At 35.7% G+C, this 10,734-nt stretch overlaps 1 protein-coding gene across 3 annotated transcripts in view; it reads left to right on the top strand.

The window, feature by feature from the left end:
* Window positions 1-2,704: 2,704 nt before the first annotated feature.
* mettl17 (methyltransferase like 17) overlaps window positions 2,705-10,734 on the top strand; it is a 57,151-nt gene continuing 49,121 nt past the window's right edge. For all 3 annotated transcript variants that reach the window (XM_039745735.1, XM_039745744.1, XM_039745727.1), the window contains exons 1-4: window positions 2,705-2,846; window positions 5,105-5,258; window positions 9,201-9,386; window positions 10,424-10,526. In XM_039745735.1, the coding sequence (XP_039601669.1) occupies window positions 2,784-2,846; window positions 5,105-5,258; window positions 9,201-9,386; window positions 10,424-10,526 (506 nt within the window). In that variant the 5' untranslated portion in view covers window positions 2,705-2,783. The remainder of the gene's footprint in view (window positions 2,847-5,104; window positions 5,259-9,200; window positions 9,387-10,423; window positions 10,527-10,734) is intronic.

Below are 10,734 nucleotides of genomic sequence, written 5' to 3'. Positions count from 1 at the left end.
AAGCATGCAAATGCATTCAGCAGTACAAAGAGGCCTTCCCTATGTTGCATTCGCTACATGTCACAACACTCATCATTGGTGTGTCTTCAGCTGCATGTGAAAGCTCTTCCTCTACTTTGAACCGCATTCTCACTCCACTCCGCCAAACAATGCTGCATTCAAGAAGAGAAATGTAGTCATTCTGGCGCATGAGAAAATCATCACAGAAAATCTAGACATGAATGAATTTATTTCAGAATTTGCCAAGAGTAACTGCAGACTGGTCCTGTAGATAATATCCAGGTTAAACACTGGAAACTGATATCCTATAGCCTCCCTAATGACTACAATGAGCCACGTTTCTGTTCTTGCTCTCATATGTTGTATACATTTGACTTTATTGATATTTACCTTGTAGATGTAGTTCTATATTTGTTCACAAAAAATAATAATACAAGTTCCATTGCCTCTGTTAATTTTATTGAACAATAGGTTATGATTTAGGCCACAATTCTTGCTTTTATATGTTATATAAAACTATGTTGTTATTATTATTTGACCCCCCCTACAAAAATGGGGGATGGATGGATGGATGGATATTTTTTGCCCCCCTCAGACAAGCCAAATGCACACCCACACATGATGTTCTGGTCACACCTCTGCTGATTGCATATTTTATAGATCTTCACTCAGTCAAAGGGATATTTGCCCCGCCATACTCAGGAATTGAAACGACTGTCATTAAGGTTATTTACGAATAAATGACAGTCTTAACAATGAGAAATTTCAAACAAAAGCACATGGAGTTTCTATTTAAACCAGTGGTTCTCGGCCTTTTTCAGCTTGGGATCCAGTTTTTTTTATCTATTTTTTTCAGTTATGTCCATTTAATAGCAGTCATTTTAACGTAAACTAGCCAACATGTTGCCGTAAATGGCACACAAAAATAATAGTAAAAATGTATTTAATATTGACACAGTTGATGTAATACACATCAAAAATAACTCGACACATGGGTGTTTAATACTGAGTCAAATTTAGTGTCCATTTGTCTTTTTTATGGGTATCCTAGTGCTTGTCTGAATTTTCATAAGTGGAGACAGGAACGGGCGGCACGGTGGCGCAGTGGTAGTGCTGCTGCCTCACAGTTAGGGGACCTGGGTTGGCTTCCCAGGTCTTCCCTGCGTGGAGTTTGCATATTCTCCCCGTGTCTGCGTGGGTTTCCTCCGGGCGCTCCGGTTTCCTTCCACAGTCCAAAGACATGCCAGTTAGGTGGATTGGCAATTCTAAATTGGCCCTAGTGTGTGCTTGCTGTGTGGGTGTGTTTGTGTGTGTCCTGTGGTGGGTTGGCAGCCTGCCCAGGATTGGTTCCTGCCTTGTGCCCTGTGTTGGCTGGGATTGGCTCCAGCAGACCCCCGTGACCCTCTGTTTGGATTCAGCGGGTTGGAAAATGGATGGATGGAGACAGGAACGTATTTTCATTTGCAGGTTTCAGGGGCATATACTGTATCTACTGCACAATTCACCAAGGTCGCCTCAAGATTTTCATTTTTTTAACTTAAAAAATTTCGAGTGATTTACTTCGAGCATAACGAAATACCAAGACGAGTCGAACGATATGTCATATGTGGGGATTTTCTTGAAGTGACTTCAAAGAACACAGTAAGATGTTTTAGGTAACATCAACACTGTAAAAAATCACATCATAAAAAAAAAAGTACTTTGGCTTGTATCTGTTTTCAAAGAAAGACGATGTGCTGTTAGGTGTTAGCTCAAGCTGAACTCCTGACATTCTTGTGTCCCATTGTTTCTTAATATACCGGGTATGTTCTCTGTAGGAGGCATACATGCTATTACTGTATAGGTAAACCAGTTAGGGAAACACCACGTGACTGACGAACAACGCTAAATGGAGGTTTGTGGTGTTGAGGAACACAACCTCCTTCCCAACGATCGGACATTTATTTACTTGGGTCACGTTCATCTCCAGCTTTAAAAGTTTTAGGAAACTTGACCCCCTTTTGTTGGAGTTGTATGTGCAAGGAATTGAGATGAGTGAAGGAGTGGAGGACAGTGTTAAGAGAAAGGATGGGCAGATAGGAAGATAAAAAGAGAGAAATGAAAAGATGAGGTATAGTGTTGAATCAATAAGACAGGGAATATATAATAAGACACGAAAAGGAGAACAGGTAAACACACAGACAGATGTGACAAGTGATATATAAAAATTATGACAGGTGAAATATAAGATGTATAATCTGCAGTAGATATAAACGAATAATACATATACAGTGAAATGAAAAAGAATAGCTAGATAGTCAAGAAAGGCAGAGTAGATAAACTTTCCACTGGAAACTGGAATTTGATTATGTACATACTTTTAAGGATATCTGACATGCATGTAAAAATAAAAACAAATACAAACATTAAACAAGAAAATATTCGCTAAAATTGTATATTCCATTAATTTTAAAGTTCACATAATTACGTTGATGAAGTGTAATGTAGAAAAAAAAGTTGTAATACTTTTTCGAATTTAGGCAAATTTTGATCAGATACACATTTTTCAATGCACTGGTCTCTTTGAAAGAAGATCGACATCTCTCTCTTTGGTTAACACATCTGTCTTTCTGTCACAAAGAGGTGTTTCCTAAAACTCCCGGATTAAGGTTGGGAACATGCGCTGATCCCTAGAACACATTTCAGAACCATTTTTTTCGTAATTATTGAAGGAAGACTGGCGGAATTATTTTGCTGTAGGACCAAGCGGAAGTTGTGCTTTGCACGGGGTAACAACAGCAGGCATGGCAATCTTGTGCAGCAGAGTTTCGCGCGTGTGCACGTTTGGTAGGAGGATAGCTTTGCGGGTAAGTGTGGGGATTTCTTCGATATCACGTAAATGACAAGGCTGCTTATTCGCAACTGCTATTATAGCCAGCTACTTGTTCACATACCTCTTGTAAAATAATTACTTATTCTTCGTTAAGAGAAGTACGTCAGTCATAATCCAACCGGCTATATCCTAAAAGAAGAACAGATGCCTTTGATAAGTAACATTTAAGTTTTACACGACCCGACATGGGTACCTGGGTAAAATGGGGTGGCTTAGCTGGCACACTAATGAGTGAGATTTATTTTGATGTTAAAATGGCACCATAAGAGGTTAAATGTCGTTGGGTCATCCCAGTTTTCACAGTTTCATGAAAAGAAAGATATCTTTGTGAAGCTTCATTTATGGTTTGTCCAACCCAACGCGAATACCAGGGTGAAATGGGCTGGCAAAGTTGTCACGCAGTAATATCTAATGAATGAGATCCACGATAAAAGGTTAAAAAGCCTTGGCCCACCCCCACTTTTTCACCGTTTCAAGAAAATATAGATTCTATTGTTAAGCTGTAGTGGAGTTTTGTCCAGCCAACTTTGCCAGTCCCTCTGACCCAGGTACTGATGGTAGTCATGGAGCCCAGATGAGAATGCAGAACAATTCTTTTTCTGCACAAAGTTATGTACAAATGTCTCAGTCCATGGGATGAGAAATCAGTTAAGTAATTCATCTGCTTTTTTTTTTTACATGTTTTTCTGATTATATCACCTCACCTTACTAAACATGCAGAACTTTATTACCTCTTTCAATCAACTCACACCACAAGTAATTTCTGACTCGTCAATTCTCCTATTATTCTGAACACTGCTTCTTTAAGAGGGTTGTTTTGTCCTATTGATCTTAGCACTGCATCATTACTCCGTTTGCTCATTTTAACCTTAGGGAAGTTACATTGGTATCTTCTCAAAGACAAGCCAGAGATCCCTTGATCTCTCATGGTATTTTATAAGCCAGTGAAACTTTATTTTCTCAACATTTTTTTGGTTCTGTTGCTTTGAATTTGTTTTCTTAGCCCAGTTTACTTTGAGGTTGAACATGTAATCAATTTCCGGATGTTCTATTTTTGCCTTTATGCCTATTGTGGTTTAAGTGATTCTTGGAGCATTTTATTAAACTGCTAGTCATTCTGCTTAGAACCTTGTTCTTAGTCAGTTAATCGGCTTCTGCAATATGCTTCATGTTCAGCAGATGTTGCTGCTCTTCATTTACTTTCTTTGTTTATGCAGGGTATGACTTGATTTCTCAATCATTACCACCTGAGCTTAGAAATATTGAATAATTTTCACTTTTCAAATCTAAACTTAAAACTCATTTATTTAAGACTGCTTTTTCTCTTTGATTACAATCGCTCTGATTTTAATTTCTGTGTTTTATATATTGTTCGGTGTCCTGGAATGGTGCCTACAAATAAATAAAATGTATTATTATTATTAATCACTTTGCCATAAACAGTGACCACAGATCATGGCCACCAGGTGGACGCAGTGTAACATTTTTTGAATATGTCCTTAAGCAGATTCGCTAAATATAGGGGTCCCAGAAGCCAATGCCAACTTGGCAATGTTGAAATCCAGCCAGGCACCAACCTGCTGCAGCTTCTCCACAGCCGTTCACAGGCCACATTCACACACTCACCTGTACTTATTTCATTTTACAATTACCAATTAACTAATGTAGAAATGTTTGAAATGTTATAAGAAAGCTAGACAGAGAGAAGAAGGGAAAATGTTATTTGGAGAACAGACAAACTGCACTCAAACATTAGCAGGACCAGGATTTAAAAGCAGATTCTTTCAGCTGTGATGTTGCAGTTATACTCATAATTTCAACATTCCTTGCTTCATTGGATAATTTATTTTAATCTGTGGTAAGGCTTAATCATTCTGGAAAAACCAATGTACTTTGAGCAACTTGTCTAACACATCCCTTTATAGGTTACTGTTGGCAAACCCTGCCTATTTAAAAAAAATTCCAATAATTAACCTGTTGTGATTCATCAGCAGATCTCTGTTTATTGTTCCTGTACAGTATGCCCTTCTCAGGTTTTTTTTTTTAATAGCAGAAATCAGCTACCAAGTTCATCTTACTAGAATTGGACATTTCTAATACTTGTGTATTTTTTTACTTTATCCTTTAAAAAAATGTGTATGCTAAGCTTCTGTTTAACCATCCATATAGAGCCATATAATTAGTAGCATCTGAGAAGTAGTTTTCTTACAGGTTTTTCTGTGTTTCTTACAGAATCAAGCAACTGTAGCTACACATGAAATCCAATTGGATAATACCTCACAATTCTTAGACACCACACCACACCGGAAGCATCCTGGTATTACATCGATGAATATGGTTTGCTTACCTCCACCATTAGAAGATGCTGCTAAAGTACTTTTGAACAGTAAGCTAAATATTTTATTCTACAGAATGTTATTTATGGTATTAAATTATGTGCAGTTCAGTTATTATTTTAATCTACATAACCTACTTGTAGCAGTATCTATTAAATTGATTACTCCTCCAGTAGGGGCTGCTTTGAAACTTACCAAGATAGGGAGACTTATTATTGTTTATGTTTTGTTTTTAGATCTGTCTTTTATTATGTTCCCTGTAAAATACAATCTGTCAAATATTTTAACAAACTGGATTCACATTGGACAAACTGAGATCAGTGTAAACAGCTTGACTAAATATTAAAACCCTTTATAAGAGTTACTGTTAATTTTAATTATTCAAAATTGTAAATGTTTCTTTTTTAAATTAAAAGAAAAATACAACATGAGTTTCATTCACTATGGCTTATTAAGTAAAATTCAGTTTTTTTATATATTTGTTGTAGAAGATGTTGTGCTAAGATAAGTGCTTGTACTCTGTGACCACGTCTCTTAGTGGAAGCCTTTGATGTGTTGGGCCCGTTCTTACTAGCGATTATAAATGATTCTGTTAGTTCGGGGTTGTGCCCTCATTTTTAGATCCTGGTGTTTTAGCCAATTTTCGTCCAATTTCCCAACTGCCATTTCTGGTTAAAATTCTAGAAATAATTATTTATAATCAATTGGTCGATCACCTTAACTCCAATAATTTATTTGAGATCTACCAATCTGGCTTTAGGCGTTATCATGGTGTTGAAACGGCACTCCTGAAAGTGTTCAACGACATCTCTCTTATTGCTGACTCGGGTGATGTGGCAGTCCTTCTCCTCCTTGACCTGTCCGCTGCCTTTGACACTATTGACCATGAAATATTGCTGTTGCGGCTTGAACATCTTGTTGGGCTAAAAGGGGCTGCTCTTAACTGGTTCAGGTCATATTTAACTGGTAGACACTTTTCAGCGACTTTTAATTCCTCTTTTTCATCTACTGCTCCTCTTAAATATGGTGTTCATCAGGGATCCATTTTGGGTCCTATTTTATTCTCTATATACCTTCACCCTATTGGAGCGTTTTTTTAGGAAATTTAACATTTCTTTTCACTGCTATGCTGATGATACTCAGGTTTATATTCCTGTCTGCAACAAAACAACTCCACAACTGTCTGTCTGACTTAGATCCTGGATGGCTAATAATTGGCTAATAATCTAAATCAGAGTAAAACGGAGGTGTTTATAGTGGGTCCATCCACTAAAGCTTAAATTGGTCTTGGACTTTCTCTGTCTTTTCCAAACCTCAAGTCTGCAATCTTGGTGTTATCTTTGATAGTAACCTCTCTTTTGAGAAACAATTAAATTCTGTAGTCAAGAGTTGCTTTTTCCAACTTCGTCTATTAGGTAAGATAAAGCCTTTTTTATCTGCTACAGATCTTGAGAAAGCTACTCATGCTTTTATTTTTTCCCGCCTTGATTACTACAACTCGCTGTATTCTGGGATTAACAAATCTCTGATACACAGGTTACAGCTGGTCCAAAATGCTGCTGCTCACTTTCTGGTTGGGGGCAAGGAAGTATGACTCTGTTTCTCCAGTATTAGCTTCTTTACACTGGCTGCCTGTCAGTTTTTGAATTAATTTTAAAATGTTGTTGCTAGTTTTTAAATCTTTACATGGGCTTGCTCCTGCCTATTTAGCTGAATTGTGTGTTTTACACCAGCCATCCAGAGTGCTTAGATCTTCTGGTCAGTTATCTCTTGTTGTCCCTCGTACCAAGTGTAAAACCAAGAGGGAGAGGGCTTTTGCAGCTGCTGCGCCTCGCCTGTGGAACTCTTTACCTCATCATATAAAGGAGTCGTCTACAATTGAACTGTTCAAAACAAGATTAAAAACTCATTTCTATTCATTTGCATTCCACGACTTTCAGTAATACTGATGGTTTCCTCTTTGTGATTATATAACATTATTTCTATTTATTATGTATCTTATTTTATGTTCATATATTTTATTTCTATTTATGTTTTAATGTTAATTGTTTTTGTTTTTCTCTTCTTCTGTTATTGTAAAGCACTTTGGCCACAGCATTGCTATGTTGTTTTAAATGTCCTATATAAATAAATTGACATTGACCATCTGCAATGTGAAGTACTTGATGTTGGTACTGGCTGTCAAAAAAATGGTATCCGTGCATCCTTAGTAGGAAGGTGTCACATTATTAACACTTTCTCGAACCTAAAACCAAATTACATGATTTTGCTAAGTCTGCAGCATTGGTCCACATTTGCGTACAGAATTAAGGTAACACAGCTGGTCAAATGGCACTCCCAAGTAAACAATTTGGCCATCAATTCTTTTTGTTTTCTTCACATTTAAGTGAAACAACACATCATGGATGTTGTTGTCCATCAAAAGGCCAGTATCACAGTGGTAATGGAGAACCTCATGTTCCATCATAGCACCAGTACTCTTAACATGAAAGTCAACATTTGTTAAACTCAAGAAATCTCACTAGAGGCTGTTCTTTCTAAATTAAATGAAGTTCAGAAGTCTCTGGAAGCAGTGACCATTTTCTACAGGTTCAGCATTGAAAGTGTTGTGGTTATCTTTGTCACAGTTTGGTTTGGCAGTCTTTTTGCCAGAGGTAGAGGTAGGAAGCTGAAAGACAAAGAAGTGTTCCTGCCTCTAAAATCATTGGGTAGCACCAAGCCACTGTGGACTCACTCAGCTTTTACCGAATGATGACTAAAGCCATTCAGATTTCTAATAGTCCATTATGTCTCGCCAACCCTTTGCACATTCTGCTTCCATCTGAAAATAGCTTATATCACTTTAGACCTGAACTACCAGATTTATTGAAAGTAATTATCAATAAACTTTGAGATCCATGAAAATAATATCTTTGTGTTAATATGTAATGAATATCTAAGTGTTTTTTAAATTTGCTGTAGGGAAGGATGTATACTATTGGTTATATGTTGTACATTCATATTGATATTTTATTTGTTTAAACCTCACCAAATTCATTGGTAAATAATGTTATTATGACATGAAAATATTTTTATTACATGTACTGATGGAGGGAGAAACTTAGTTACCAGATTTTACCAGATTTTAGTTGTGTCTGATCCCTCATTAAGAGAGAACCTGTTTTTCCATTTTTTTTCCACGGAGCAACTTATGATTTTAGTTTCTAAAGGAATTCGCTTTGGCTAGAGTTGCCGGTTGATGTTAAATATACAGAATATATTTCAGCTCACAGGATGTTAGCTGACATTAAAATATCTGATTTGCCGTGACAAAGAAAAGTGCAAATTTAACTTTATACTACAAAGTTTTAAAATGCTGTTTTAATCATAGTGTAAAATATGCTGGAATATGTGGCAACTCTTAATCATTTGTATTGTCCACATGATGATTACAGTTGAGATGTCCTGAGTGGCCAAATGGTTTCAGATTACATGTTTTTCTGCTGCAGAAACGTGAAATAAATGTAATTGAAGCTAAAGACCCAGATAGGTGAACTTGTAGACTTTAACAATCACTTTCAGTGAATTTCAGTATATCACTGAAAACACTACCTGTTTTGTGTATTCCACAAATAAGAAATGTAGATGAATCATCAGTTCCTTAATTTTTTAAATTATTTACTTACTGTCTTATTTGACAGAAGATTCAGTAGAAAATGATCTGTCCTATTGGCTGTTAGTAAAAAATGTATCAGTCAAATTTCAGTGTGTATTTTCTTGCATATGGCAGTACTGTTCAACGTTTAATTTCCTAGCAAAAATCTACTTCAAGAATGTCTTTAAAATGTTGGTTCTGAACTTTAATTACCTGTTAGTTTTGGTTATGGCTTATTTTTTATCATCTTTGAGATGTATCATATTTTTATTCTTTTATCAAAGATTATAATACAGTTTCTCGTGCAGAATCTTTTTTTGATTAATTAACCTCACATAAACTTTTTTTTTTCTCTCAGAATGCTCAATAAAACAACTTGAAGAGCGGTCAAAGTTTCTGTGTAACTTTCTGTGGAGTAGGAAATGTCCAGTGGAAGACTGGGTGATTCAGCAGAAAGCTCAGGAACTTGAGAGAAAAGCAAAAGAGAGGCTTCAGAATCGTGCAAAAAGTACAGATTTGTCTGGAAAAGAAAATGTGGATAAAGGTACAAAAATTGATATCTATTTATTATTAATAAGAGTGTGTAGCTAGTTTAGGCAATGATGCATACAAATGTACTATGTATATAATATATGCAACATTTTAAATAAAGTAAATCTAAAGTCTGAACAATCCAAGTACTGAATAGTACAAAATTGGCAGTAAAGTGAACATAAAATATTATTCATCAAGTATAATCTTACAGACTTTATATATTATAGTTGCATTTAAGTTGTAAGTGTTGAGTTCCCTAATCCAAAATTCCAAAATCTGAAACTTATTGAGCTCCACATATTGGAAAATTCCACACCAGTGTCTCTTTTATAAAAACATTGCTTAGATTTGAATATGAAAATAGAAAAAGTGAATGTGAATAACATGTGCAGACTCGAACTGGATTTATTCTTTAGAGCAGTGTGGAGAGGTGAGTCCTCTAGTAAAGCTCAGAGCACTGCTAAGCAACAAAACAAGTCGATTAGCTTTGTCCCTTGTGAAGTGACACAGTAATACCTGTGTGGCAGTTCAAAATTGCTGTGCAGTGCTGTTAAATTTATAGATGACCTGTGCTCTAATTGAATGTACTTCTTACGGTTAATCTAGCAGCTTCATTCTTCATGGGTGTGTTTACTGCATTATGAATGCATTAAATTGCTTTGATTACATTTGGAGAACTGGGCACTACTACAGATTGCCTTTTTATGTTGGAAATGATCTGGAGATATTGGGACAGCTTATCTATTAGTAAACAAACAAGCTCGAGGAACTGAATGGTCTCCATTTGTTTGTCAAATTTCTTTTGTTCTAAATAAACCAATTTTTGAAGTCTGCAACAATTTTATAACCTTTTTGTACCAAAAGAATTAACCTAATTTTGCAAAAATGTACTTCTAGGTAGTCCTGACAATAAACTTATATCTGTTTCCCTTATTTTTTGGCATATTGCAGTATATAGTTCTAAATTACTTAATAGATCTATCCTTACTTTAGTATAATAACTAGTTCTTATTTGCATCTGAAAGTGTAATTTTATGTTTTTTGAAGATCAGCCAAATTTACCTTTGGATGAGTTGCATTTTGAAGAAAAGATGCGCAAAAAAGTTTTGACAGACCTGAAGAAAGCAATCTATCACTGGAAACCAGTCAGGTAAGAAAAAAATGATCCACATAAATTATTTATTTTTTGCATCAATGTTATTCTTATATGATTTTGTTCCACATTAGAAGGTAGGCTTTTATTATAGTATCTTAAGATATGTTCATATATCAATTACAGCAGTGAAACCTTACAAATTTACAGAAGTACAGTATATGTAAATTTCTTAAAGAAACAAGTACAGCTTATATACATGGTT

Source organism: Polypterus senegalus, chromosome 1 (genome assembly GCF_016835505.1).
Source record: "Polypterus senegalus isolate Bchr_013 chromosome 1, ASM1683550v1, whole genome shotgun sequence".
NCBI classification, from domain to species: domain Eukaryota; kingdom Metazoa; phylum Chordata; class Cladistia; order Polypteriformes; family Polypteridae; genus Polypterus; species Polypterus senegalus.
This window is presented reverse-complemented; position numbering and strand designations above follow the sequence as displayed.